This window comes from Herpailurus yagouaroundi, unplaced genomic scaffold (assembly GCF_014898765.1).
Source record: "Herpailurus yagouaroundi ecotype Mexico unplaced genomic scaffold, PumYag 67793, whole genome shotgun sequence".
In the NCBI taxonomy this organism is placed as follows: Eukaryota; Metazoa; Chordata; class Mammalia; order Carnivora; family Felidae; genus Herpailurus; species Herpailurus yagouaroundi.
The window spans coordinates 22306153-22320498 of record NW_024420586.1 but is presented as its reverse complement, the minus strand read 5'-3'; the positions used below and the strand labels follow the sequence as shown (position 1 = coordinate 22320498).

The following is a 14346-nucleotide window of genomic DNA, read 5'->3' as shown; positions in this document are numbered from 1 at the left end:
CCCCCCCCCCCCCCCCCCCCCCCCCCCCCCCCCCCCAGAAGAAGAAATTAACAAATTTATTCCTGAAAAAGCATGGACATTGGATTTACTAGCCAAACACTTTAAATCAACTGTCTTAAATACACTTAAAGAGCTCTAAGAAACCATGAACAAGAACCACAGGAAACAAGGAGAATAATGTCTTACTTAACAAATTGAGGTTATTAACAAGGAGACAGAAATTACGATAAAATTTTGAAGCTACAAAGTACAACCAAAATTAAAAATTCACTAGTGGGTTTCAAACAGCACATTTGAGCAGGTTAAATAAAGAATCAGCAAACTTGTGGAAATATCAAATGAAGCCAACCATTTTGAGAAGAAAGAAAATAGAATGAAGAAAAATTAACGGAGCCTGAGACCATCAAATACACTAACATAGGCACTGTGGGAGTCCCAGAAGAAAAGGACAGTAAGAATATATAAAAAATGGTCAAAAACGTCCCAAATTTGACAGAAGACATGCAACTATACATCAAAGATGCTAAAGAAACCCCGAAGTAGAAAAAACTCAAAAGAGATCCACACAAAGACACATTACAAACTACAGAAACCCAAAGAGAATTTTGAAAGCAGGAAAAAAGAAGTGGTTTGTCACATACATGGGATTATCAATAAAATTAACAGCTGATTTCGTATCAGAAACCATGGAGGCCAGAAAGCCATGAGGTAACACATTTAAACTGCTGACTGAAAGAAGAAACATGAACCAGGAATTTCGTATCTGACAAAACTATTCCTCAAAAATGAAGGAGAAACCAAGACATTCTCAGATAAATACAAGCAGAAGGAGTTTGTCACTAGCCAATCTACCATAGAAGAAAATTTATGAAGAAAATTCAGAAGAGGCTGAATTTTCAGGCTGAGTTGAAACAACACTACACAGTAATTCACAGCCCTATGATGAAGAGATAAAGATCTACAGTAAAGCTAACCGCCTAAGTTGGAAGATGCACACTTTCCGATTTTGAAACATACCTCAAAGCTACAATAATCAAATCAGTGTGATATTGGCATAAAGACAGAGATAGAAATCAACGGAAGAGCATCAAGATTCCAGAAAGAAATGCATACATATGTGGTCAACTGATTCTCAACAAGGGTCTTAATAAGACCATTCTACAGAGGAAAGAATAGTCTTTCCAACAAATGTGCTGGAACAACGGGATAGCTGTGTAATTTGGACCCTTAGAGTCCATACCATATACACAAATTAACTTCATATGGATCAAACATCTAAATATAAGAGCTGGAATTATAAAAATCTAAGAAAAAAAACAGGGGTTAAAACTTTACGACCTTGGGTTCAGCCGTGGTTTTTTACATAGAACACCAAAAGCACAAGGAACCAAACAAAAAATGGATAAGCTGAACGTCATCAAAATTAAAACCTTCTGTGCATCAAAGAACACTATCAAGAGAACGAACCAACAACTCACAGGATGGGAGGAAATATATGCAAATCATATGCCTGATAAGGGATTAATATTCAGAATATAAGCTCCTACTATACTTAACAACACAAGGATAAATGACTGAATTAAAAAATGGGCAAAAGACTTGAGTGGACATTTTTTCAAAGCAGATAATACAAATGGACAGCAAGCACATAAAAATCAAAACCACAGTGAAAAACCACTTCACATCCATTGGGTCGGGCATAATAAGAAAAAAAATGGAGAATAATCAGTGTTGGTTAGGAAATGGAAAAACTGGCACTCTCACACATTGTTGGCATGAATGTAAAATGGTGCAGTTACTGTGGAAAGCAGTTTGGTAATTCTTCAAAAAGTAAATGTAGAATCACCTTATGACCCAGCAATTTAAATCCTAGGTATATAACCAAAAGAACGGGAAGAGACAGGGATTCTGACAAACGCTTGTACATGAATGTTCATAGAAACACTATTCACAACAGCTATAAAGTGGAACCAACCCAGATGTCCCTCAACCGATGAACAGATAAGCGGAACGTCCTATAACCATACAATGGAATATTCGGACATAAGGAGGACTGGTCCATTAATACGATGCAGATGAACCTCAAGACCACGCGAAGTGAAAGAAGCCAGCCACAAAAGGGAACATGCTATTTGACTCCGTTAAAACATCCAGAACAGGTAATTCCATAGGGACAGAAAGTAGACTAGAGGTTGCCAGGGGCGGAGGGAAGCAGGGAATGGGAAGTGAATGCTTAATGGGTACGAGGTTTCCTTTTGGGCAGATGACACTGTCTTGGAACTACACAGAGGTGATGGCTACACAGCACAGTAAATAGACAATACGCCAGCTGCAACTGAACTGCATACTTTAAAAGGATTAGTTTGGCCGTGTGATTTTCACCTCAATGAAGAAAACTGTAGGTGCTCTCACCACACTCTTTCACATATATATTATATAGCACAATGTGGAGATGGTAGTCTTAATACCTATAAACATTCTCTTGCCGTGGGCAGGTGGCTGGAATTGTCCATGGTATGGACTCCAAAATAAAATTTAGCACTAATTATAATTAGAGATGCTGAGATCCCACCGTCAGACTCAAAATCTTTTGGGGGCAAGCCTGAGAGCATCTCTATAGTTTAGAACATACGTGACTGATCATAAAGTCCACCGAAGCAGGGAACACTTATATTTATCTATGTAACTCCAGGAACAAAGTGTCTGCCCCATAAAGTATCAGAATAATTTTTTATTTTTTTTTTAACGTTTATTCATTTTTGAGAAAAAGAGAGAGAGAGAGCAAGCGAGTGAGCTAGCGAGCCAGGGAGGGGCAGAGAAAGAGGGGGACAGAGGATCTGAAGCAGGCTCTGTACTGACAGGAGAGCCCGAGCCCAATATGGGGCTCGAACTCATGAACCATGAGATCATGACCTGAGCCCAAGTCAGATGCTTACCAGACAAATCACTCAGGCGCCCCTAGAATAATTTTTTAAAAATTGAACTGAGCTAATGAAACTATACATTTCTTCTAAGACCGAGCTAATACAGTAACCACCTAAATGTGGTTAATATAAACTGAGATGTGCAAAAACTGTAAACTACACACTGGATTTCAAAGACTTAATATGAAAAAAAACATGAAAAATCCCAGGAACTTCTACACTGACTACATGTTGAAATGATATCTGGATATACCAGGTTAAAATTATTTTCATCTATTTTGTTTTACATTGGTATGACTATAAAATTTTAAATGACATATGATTTGCACTATATTGTCACACTTCCGAAAAACTAATGCCTTATAATATAGAAACCAACAAAAAACTCAAAACAGTTCAGACACAAGTGACAAAGAAGTGATCAAGTTTGCTTTCCCCCTTGATTTGTAATGAAAAACTGTGTTCTTTTTGAGTTGAGGTTATTTGTATAAAATAATTTGGAAAATTTCCACTGAAATGAATCTTAACCCAATCCAATAACTACATACATAAGAAAAACAAACTCTAGAGAGTTCAAATAACTTGCCCAGTGTCTAAATGACAAAATGGGGAGCATATAGGTCTTTGCCATTTATTCCACAGCTGTTCCAACTTTACCCAATTATGAATAAAATATCACAGAACTGGGCTTCCAATGGCCTGAGGAAAACAACTATTACAACCTAGTAGTTCTAATCCTGGCTGTACAGTAGAATCCTATGGGAAACTTTTTTTTTTTTTAATACTGATTGTTGGATCCCAAACTTCAGAGGTTAATCAATTATTTTTACACTGGGAAGGGGGCCTGGGTGGTTCAGTCGGTTAAGCGTCCAACTTCAGCTCAGGTCATGATCTCACGGTTCCTGAGTTCAAGCTCTGCACTGGGCTCTGTGCCGACAGCTCAGAGCCTGGAGCCTGCTTTGGATTCTGTGTCTCTCTCTGTCCCTCGTCTGCTCACGCTCTCTAGCTCTCTCTCAAAATAAATAAACATTAAACAAAAAAAAAATTTTTATAAAAGCTTACCTTACACCAGGAGATTCTAATGAGCAGTCAGAACTCAGAACCACTACTAAGAAGCTAGCATAGGCCTATTTTGAAACAATTTTTTAGCTACAATTGAATAAGCAGATGACAAAGGAGAAAGCAATCTGGTTTTCAAACCATGGCTGCTTTGAGTACCAAAAAGAAACGCCTGATGGTGATACGCAGCCCATAGGCATTGGTATATAGGTGAACTTGTTATCGCCAGTATCTGCCGGAATTGTTACATATTTTAAACATCAATCTGAAATCTTATGTCAATCCAAGGGAGCACAAAGAAGATGGTATTATTACTGTCGGACAGAATTTTAAGTTTAAAGCCAATGTAATGCATTTAACAAATGAGGGAAAAGACCCACAGAAGGAAATGTGACTTGCCAAAAGTGACAAGCCTAGTTAATGGAAAGTCCAGACCGGACACCAGGGGGAGTCTAGTAATGTCTTCACATCAAATGTTTTGTGTGAGCTGTGTGCTGCAACCCAATTAGAGAATTACAACTTATACTTTATGTAAATGAAACAGAATGGAACAGACTAGGATATGTATTATTTTATGAAGCTGTTCTTGTATACACGTATGTGCACAGTCATAATATAAAATGTATTTCTTAGTGTGATCATGGCAAAAAAAAAAAAAAGTTTAGAAAAAACGGTATCCCATCATCACTCTGCAGTAGACAGGATCATTAACAGTCTCTAAGCCACAGGGACTTGCCTAGGAGTGCTCCAAAGACCCCTTTCCAGATGAAACTGCTATTGTTTTGGGACGATTGTAATAAAAAATGATAAAACAAAGGGGAAAAAATCTAATAAAAGTCAAACTTTAACAACAGGGGTAATCCTTCCAGTTTCATTCACTGTAAATGAAAAGAATCTCCTTCTCTTTTGCATGTTTTGTATTTTGGCTAATTCTGTTTCTTCAATGTGGGAGATACGTTAGTTCATAAATGTTACCTGGTGTTCTGCTTCCTGGAACTTTCATGTATAGTTGAACTGTGTTCATGCCCAGTATGGTATGACCAACGTGGCTTAGAAGATTTCCTGCTGATACGACACGCACAAAGGCAGGAAGTTTAGTCAGCTCATGTAGCTGCAACTTCCACCTGCAATAAAATAACAGATCAAGAGTGAAACTCTGCTACAAGTATTTGTGGACGTTAGCCATTTCTTCAAAAACTTTGTGTCGCAATCAGAAAAACAATGAAATCTAGAAATACTGTCCTTTTGCACAGGAAACACTCAAATGCTTAATTTTCCAATTTTTCCAAAGAAACCATACTGATGAAAAGCAGCATAAAAATTACCGAGTAAATGCAAGAAAAAAAAAACTGACTTATTTTTGTAATTGTTGTATAATTCTATTCTATAAAATGATTATATACTATTAATCATAAAATACAACTTTATGACTGTGTAATTAGCATAGAATCAGGGTCCTGATGAAAATCTGTACAAGAGTTTTAAGTTGAAGAAAATAACTTAACTGCCAAACCTAGCAAAAATAGTTTATCTAAAACTTGTGTATCAACTTAGAAAGATGACAAGGAACGGAAGAGAAAACTGTAGGCAATTCTGTGTCTTGCAGAGGATACCTCTTTGCATCAGTTCACAAAAATACTAGTACTTACTTTTTGTCATCAGACAGGTCAATGTTGGTCCCAAACTTTATGGTTTTAAAGGGTCCTTTCCTCCTCCTACCAGAACTTAAAAAAAAGAGAGAGACAATATTAGAGGCATGCCTTTTAAACAGAAATACTAAGTGGACAGTACAAATGACTTACTTATCTGAAGATGTAGATTCACTGTCTGAGTGGTCTTTATGGTGACTTCTTTTCTCATTTTCTTCCTATAGATTAAGCACAACACATTCTAGCTTAGTATTCTACAACCAGCTATCCTTTCCCATCATACAACTGAAAAGTTCACATCTAGATGATGGTTTGGAAGCTAAATTTCTATAGGCCTCTTTCACATGAAAATTTCTTCGAAGACCACACATTAAATAAAACCCAGGAAAAGTCAACACTCACCAGCATGGTATCCAACCTCCTCAGCCACAAAGTTATGTTAAGAGTTCTTTCTTAATAATATTCTTCTATACGGGAAAAAACTATAGATTCTCATTCTTGCCCCATTTTTGAGAGGAGAGAATTTTTTTTAGAGAAGCCTAAGAAGTATCCATCTTGATGATAAATTTCCTAAACTAGCAGAGGTGTGCGTGCATGTGTGTAGCTATGTGTATATAAGGGTGAAGGGTAAGACGCTCTTGATTTGATAACGGACAAATGGAAGAAGTTCTCCCTGGGTTAAATCTTTCCTTCTGCAAATGAATTATAGACGAATGATAACACACTTACAACTTTAGTAAGGAAAATAAGTACTACGTAAATACAGGTGCTTTTCAATGCAAATATTACAATTCTTTACAATTTGGGGTCATAGATATGGTATCTCTTAACACTGCCCTATGATTTAAGTTGGTGAGGGGAGGGGGGGGACGCCTGGCTGGTTCAGTAGGTTAAGTGTCCAACTTTGGCTCAGGTTATGATCTCACGGCTTGTGGGTTTGAGTCCCACCTCTGGCTCTGTGCTGACAGCTCAGAGCCTGGAGCCTGCTTTGGATTCTGTGTCTCCCCCTCTCTCTGCCCCTCCCCTGCTCACACTCTGTCTGTCTGTCTCTCTCTCTCTCTCAAAAATAAACATTAAAAAAAAAAAAAAAGACAATACTTGGTACATTTTGGCCTCCCTCCCTTTAAATGAATGTATGGTTCCTAAACATTTGTCAGATTTTTCACAGGTAATGGTCCATGCCTCAAAAGCACACAAAAAAGGCATCTTTTCTTTGGTTATAGATCCCACCCCATATAAATACTCTGCCTCTTATTATCTTTGCTTTTCAACTCCTCCAAATTTTCCTTTGGTGATCTCTGAATCGTATTATTTATCCTATTCTGAACATAATACTACCACATAGCTGAAGTATCTCAGAAGTCTGAACTAGAGATTTATATGGACAATTAATTTCTCTGTTAGGACACAGAGAATGGCAGTGAGAAAGAAAAACAAATACACAATTCACAGGTACAAATGTTGCCTTCACTGAAAATGTGAAACTCGGGACAGGATTTTAAACAGATAAGCAAATGTAATGAATTACAAATTAAAGACTTCCAGGCACGTGTTAGGTTTCAGCTGTAGGGTATGTACAAAACAACTTAGTACAGACAAGTGTCTAAGTAATACACTTAATAAACTCATTTTTTGTGGAGATCTTATCTTCACTTTGTGGGAGAATTCACAAAGTCCTCATTGTAGCGCTAAAGGATTTTAGTAATGGTTCACTGCTGAAAGGCCTGAGTCTTTGAATAATAATCCTCTGATTATTTTTCCGTTTTGTTTTTTAATTTTCTGAGCCTGGGTGGCTCAGTCGGTTAAGCGTCCACCTTCAGCGTAGGTCATGATCTCTCCGCTCCCAAGTCCGAGCCCCCATCGGGCTCTGTATTGGCAGCTCAGAGCCTGGAGCCTGTTTCAGATTCTGTGTCTCCCTCGCTCTCTCCGCCCCTTGCTCACTCACACTCTCTCTCAAAAATAAACATTAAAAAAAAATTTTTTTTTTAATTTTCTATATATTTTGAAATAATTTATCCTCTCCCTCCGGTTTCTCTCTCAGACTAAGACTGGTGAGAATAACACTAATGCTTCCTGGAGGAGTTATCCATCAGATAATACTAACCTGGTAGAGGAGAAAAATGGGGAGGCACAAGACTAGGAACTTTGCAAGCACAAAGCAATCTTGAGACTCCCTTTAGCCTCTGATATCAGCGGTTCTCAATGAGGGGGAATTTTATCCTCCAAGGGACATCCGGCATGTCGGGAGACATTTTTGACTGTCATAACTGGGGTAGAAGGTAAGGGCATGCTACAGGCATCTAGTGGGGAGAGGTCAGGGATGCTCCCAAGCATCCTACAATACGCAGGACAGCCCCCCACAACAATGTATTATCCAACCCAAAATGTTAATAATGCCAAGATTAAAAAACCTTGCCCTCAAAAGAAACATCCCAGGGATGAGGGAGACCTCTCACTAGACAGTAACAACATTTATTTTATCAACCCACAGGCTTGCTTAGACTTTCCTAAGAGCAAAGTGGATAGCACTTACAAGGTATTTTATAGAACTATAAACTAATGAGATGCTTACAAAAGAAACGTGCCCTTTCAAAATACAATAATATAAAACATGAAAATAAACTATTCTTCAAAATAAAATAATCTTCAGGGACGAAACACTTACCCTCAATGACTCCTGGAAGGAGGAGGCCTGGTACTGTGCATACTTAGCAATTGTAGTATGAGATCGATTACTTTCACAATGCCAGATTTTCTTCGTTCCAGTAGGATCCCAGTTTTCATCTGCCGGCTGCAACAACTGTGTCCTCACTTCCACCATATGCTCATTGTTCGCTTCCACCAACGTTTTGGTAGAGAAAAGTCCCAGGTCTTCATAAATAAATGAATGTAGTTAATAAAAGAAAATTACATTTGGAATAATAGATTGAGAGTGCTTTTATTAAGAAAAGAGGAAAACGTGTGACAGCATTCCATCCAGTTCCCATGAAAACCAACCAGGGCCTCTGCACGCCCTGAGCTTCGTGCCAGGTTTACTCGAGCACACAATGAAGCCCGGGACCTAATAATCATCATGCCGCCTTGTGCAGAGGCGGACTCAGGGGGCCAGGCACCGAGGTTTCACTTATCTGATTTCTTCAGGTGCAAGGAACTAGCAAGGGGACTACAGCACTGATCTGTAGCATCACATTTTATCTACATTTCATATTAAAAATTATTTCATTAGATAACTTCATCACCATTATAATTATGTAATCAGACCAAAATAAAAGCTAAATTCAAAAAGCACCAGGAAATCACCAGGAACTGGCATCATCACTGTATCTTCATACGATAGATTAAAGAACTGATACACTAACACACACACCCAGGAAAAGAGTAAAACGAAAATGTGAAAATGGAAAAAATCAACAGAAATAAGTTTCTGTCAGTGCTTTACAAGTTATAGATAGCAAAAGAAATTTTAAAAAGTTTCCTTTTTCTTATTTAAAGCTTACCCAACTTTAGAGCTCCGGCAAGGCCACGTATTACTGTAACAGGGTTGTTTGGATTTGTACAAAATTGGTGTAATGGAGGAAAGAAAGCATCACGTTTATTTTCCAACTGTAAAATTAAAACATATGGTTAGATCTCTTGAAAACAGACCTTTTATGTAAATACTAGGCCAAATTCATAGTTTTTATTTACTGCAATTTCAATAATGTACCCTGTAATTTCTATTTTATATTTTGCAGCATTTTATCACTGTCTTTTGATCCTAACTATAATTAGATAGTGACCGCATTCATTTCTTTTGTCCATTGTATCTTGAAGAAAATACATGGGAAGAAATAAAATTGCAACTTCAAAATCAAAGTGCTTTAAAATATCTTTTGACTTTAAAAGGAAGAGAATCCTTTCACATGCTACAAAGTGGATGAACCTTGAAGACATTATGTTCAGTGAAACTAAGGCAGTCACAAAAAGAAAAACAGTGTATGATATTACTTATGTGAGGTATCTAAAGTAGTCCAATGTATAGAAATATAGTGGTGGCTACCAGGGGCTAAGAAGACCAGGAAAAAGGGAGTTGCTACGTAATGGGTTTAGAATTTCAAATTTGCAAAATGAAGAAGTTCTGGAGAAGTGCTTTCCAACAATGAGAATATTACTTAACGCTACTGAATTGTATACTTAAAAATGGTTAAGATGGTAAATTTTATGTGGGCTTTTTCATCATAAAAAGAGAAAAGAAAACCACAAAGAAGTGGTTTTTTTTTTTTTTTCCCCTCTCAGACTTCAGTTTGAAAGGTTTATTACACGTCTATCCCCATGCTTCCCTTACATTCTGAAGGATCAATAAATATGGGTTGGAGGAAAAACTAACAGGGTTTAACATCTGCCTCTAGAGGGCAAAGACAGGGCCAAATCCCCCAACACAAACTTTACAGTTTGAAACTGTTTTCATTTGGGGTAAAAGTGGGAGGATGGAAGGAAATGGGGGAGGAGGACCTACTTGGGAGAAACAGAAGAGTTGCTTTGACTGAACTTTTATCAACTTCCTACATCAGATGTCTGAATGTCCTTAAAGTAAAACTTAACATCAGGTTTTAAATAATCTATCAAACTTTTTAAAAATGACATACCTATTATCACATTTTATGTTCTCAAATGCCTTTTTTGAAGGTAACTAAAGCTGCATAAAGCAGAATGAATGTTAAGGTTCAAGCAACTGGTAGAACACGGATTTAAACCCCAGCTTAAATTACACTTTTAGGCAGGTTTGGCCTAATTGGGGGTGGGGGGGCAGGAAGAAGTATTTCTCACTACTTTAATGTAATCGTGGGAATAGTTCAGAAGGTATGTTTTACATGCTATTATGAAGTCTTTGTGAATATATCTTTTCTCCCCCCAAAATATTCAAGCTACTGCCAATAATTTTAATGTTTCCTAAAGGGCATCCATATTAATTTAAAGCAAGATCTTATGAAAGACAGGTAGATGCAAACACTGGTTTGATTTATTTCTAGTCAGTCAATTCAGACTCACATAAATACTAGGTGTAGGTGGATTCAACTTGTCCTTTGGCAAGGGAGGGTATGGTGACGATGGTGGTCTTGGAGGCGGACACTTATCCAATAAAATGCTACTGTTAGATAAGCCATTTTTACCTAGATTCCTTAAAAAAAGAAGAAGGGAGAATAAATCAGCTGTACATTTATTTAGAAAACAGAAAAAAAACATTCCTGAATTAAGTCCTAATTAAGTTACTGGGTAGTTGCACAAATCCATGAGATTTGGATCTATCATAAAAAACACTCAGAGCAATGTAATTAATTTCAGCAAATACTTAGCTTGATTCCTGTATTTCCATTGAAGAAAAACAATAGACAAGATACTACAACACATGAGTTACTGATGACATCCCTTATTTTGCTCATAATTTTCCAATTTATGTTCTTCACCTAAAGAACCAACGCGAACTCTAATTTCCTCTCCACCATCTTCTACCATCAGATTCTTTCCATTAAATGTGAAAACAATAACTTGACCAAAAAGGTCTAGATAATAGTTTAAAAAAAAAAAAAAAAAAAAAGAACGTTATCTCTCTTCCTATGTCTCATCTCAGCAATTATCACCAGAATATCTTTGTGATAATCTGCAAACCTGAAATGATCTCTTCTTTTTTGCCTCTCAAATCTGTAAAGAATTTTCTGTGTAACTCCTTGGCTACTAAAATTCAGCAAGATTCCAAATGAGGCATATAGTTGCTATCCATTCTCTGATACTCTATATAATCATTACTTACTAGTACTGGGGTTTCTTTTCCTTAAATGAATTAAAGTACCACATTTGGTAAGTTATAAATTGTTAAAATATGGTAGAATCACTTCCAAAATATAATTCTTTTAGTGTTAAAATTTTTTTTTCCTATTTCTTAAAGTTTCTGCTCAACTCAAAAATCAGCAAGATGCAATTCTGAGCTTACAATTCATTCCAGGTTAACTTCACCCAGTTATTACAAGTTCAAAAATTATCAATGCATTGTAAAATAGCAAGTATCCTTAAAACATTAAAGTTTCAGTTAAGAATTCAGAAATTGTAATTATGGTGGGGAGTTAAACTTAGTATTTACTTATTGAAGAAGGAATTAGCAATTTTTCATTGCAAATTATAGAATACAGGTTGAAACAAAATTAATTTTCTGTATTTTGCTATGTTTTTGCCAAAGAGAAAAAACCTTACAAATCAGCCTGTTTTGGTTGGCCTTAATGAACACAAAGGCTTGAAATTCCACTGCTACAAACTTTTGAGATGTTACACTAAACAGCATTACAGATGTCACTTTCTGAATTTCCTCACCTATAAGTCCAAGTAAAAACAAAACGGTTCATGGCAGGCTTCAAAGGAATAATGACTGAAGTTTAAAATCACTGATTTTTTTTGCAGTATGTGAAATAGTTATTATTAAAAATTGTTAATAAAAATTATTAAGTATTATTTTAATATATTATTAAAATATATTGAGTGAAATATTGTTAAGTTATTATTAAAAGTTATTAATAAAAGTTATTATTAAAAGAAATTTTAGGTTCAACTAACAATTCAGGTTAAAGGTTAAATAAATGAATAGTCTACCCACAACATCTCTCATCAAACCACGAGTGGCCTGTACATTTAAAGATAGCCACGATACATTTAAACTTTTAAATTTAAGTATAAAATCAGTACTAATTTTGAACTCCATGGAAGTAGAAAATAGGTGGTTAACACTGGTAAAGAAACAATTCAAGTATTACCTTTAAATCAATGCAAAATAGACCTCCACTTATGATACACATATAAATAATTTTCATGCTGAACTGCATATCTGCCACTGTTTCACCTTGAGATGTAAACAAAATATGACTCCGAATACACAAAATTTGTTTCCTAGAGCAGGAGATGGGTGTACCGTCAAGTTCACGATTAATATTTTAAGGAACTGGAAGATTTGGACCAAGAATTAAAACTGCACCAGGAAAGAGTATCTCATGCTAATTAAACATGGCACCAAAATTTAAGCTTCTACAACATTCTGGACATTGAGAGATGAGACTAGAAAACGGGGTTTGATAGATGAGCAGAATTCTGCCTCCATCATTTCTACAGTTCTGTAACAAAAGAAAAAAGGGAAATGGGAAAGTAAAATAATGTAAAATGCAGCTGCTTTCATTTTTAAAATAGAAGAGAAAAAGGTGAGACATGACTACGGGAGCTGATGTTGAGTCAACCATCGAATGGTGCAATTATAATTTTAAATCATAAAAGCAGCAAAGGTATTGTAGGCGCGCCTTTTGATGTATGGCTCTGGCCACTGTAACACTATGATGGACCAAACAAGACTCAGATTAAAAATAACCAACACTTTTAAAAATAACTATACATGTGAAAATAACAGGGTAGTCAGAATAAACCATGTAATCAAATTGTATCTAGCAGTTTCTTACTGTACTGCAAACACTGACTCCCTGCTTTCTTGAGGTCAAGTCTGAAACAAATAGGAATTTCCCTGAAGGAACTGATGTAGGTGGTTGTCTATACAGTGACTATCAGCCTTTTCCACTGAAAATACACTTCTCAGTCCTAACGCCAAGGACAGAACTGTGCATAACAGGAAAAGTTTTTATCTTCTCAACATATAAGCATCCAACACTGTTTACAATATTTCAAAGCGAGGGCAACGAAACTGTAATACAACAATGCAAAGTGGAGAAAGGCACTGAAGAAAGAATTATTATCCCATTTTAAACCCTTTTCTCGCTTTTTGAAACCTTCCCCAAGCCCAGTAGAGAAGGAAACAATGAGTCATTGCCCAATTCTTTAAAATCCTGGCTTAAATTTGGTTCGAGATTTACCCATATCATTTGGTAGATAAACGAAGATGTGCTCTATGAGTAAACCAATCTACGCTTTTATTATCTCTGGTTATGGAGCTCCTCGACCAGAGACATCAGCTCTCTTGCTCCCAAGTCACTTTCCCCTTCTCAATTCTGGATTCCTGCCCAGTGCAGGATACCACCAACAGAACAGAAGCGGCAAGCCATCTCGACTTTTCTCTAAAGATCTGCATCTCTAATTTATCAGAGCGTTTTTGGTTTCTTCGTGAATAAGCCGAGGCCTATAGTGACCTGAAATAACCCAAGCAACCCCAGGGGTCTACAGTGTTTTGATGTTATCTAGCCACCTCCAAGTTTATCTACGTATGCATAGGTATACATAAGCACACATACGTGCACATATATAAAACATGAAGTCTCTGTAAAAAAGCAAAATTACCTTCTAAGAGTCAAAAGCTAAAAATAAAACTGTAAGAATGAACTTAAAAATTCTGAAGTACACGTTCACATGTACCTGAAAGCTGAGACAGAAGATTGTAGTCTTTAACATACAAGAAACACAATCACACCTAGGTACCCACAGCATAAGACTTTATTAATAATGAAAACTTATGGTAACCGCTACCATACACCGTTCATAGCTTGCACCTCCGCGCAACTGCTTCTGCCAACACTCCTCCGCAACACCCTTAGGTCCCGTATCGTGCGTGCTAGTTTTGGACCTCTAAATTTTGCCCGATTTTCTAGCAACTGTCCTAAGATTACAGAGAGTGGAAGAGCGAGGAAGACCCTGCTCTGGCAGAGTGGTGGCAGTGGCATCTAGAAAACAGGACAGAGGCCCCGACGGCCGAGTGG

At 36.8% G+C, this 14346-nt stretch overlaps 1 protein-coding gene across 7 annotated transcripts in view; it reads right to left on the bottom strand.

Annotated features, from left to right (window-relative positions):
- The window catches only part of KDM6A (lysine demethylase 6A), a 210981-nt gene that overhangs the window by 24336 nt on the left and 172299 nt on the right, over positions 1-14346 (bottom strand). For all 7 annotated transcript variants that reach the window (XM_040468962.1, XM_040468963.1, XM_040468965.1 and 4 more), the window contains 6 exons: positions 10661-10790; positions 9130-9235; positions 8298-8503; positions 5786-5850; positions 5633-5707; positions 4959-5107 (listed from right to left, as the gene is read on the bottom strand). In XM_040468962.1, coding sequence (XP_040324896.1) covers positions 4959-5107; positions 5633-5707; positions 5786-5850; positions 8298-8503; positions 9130-9235; positions 10661-10790 — 731 coding nt within the window. The remainder of the gene's footprint in view (positions 1-4958; positions 5108-5632; positions 5708-5785; positions 5851-8297; positions 8504-9129; positions 9236-10660; positions 10791-14346) is intronic.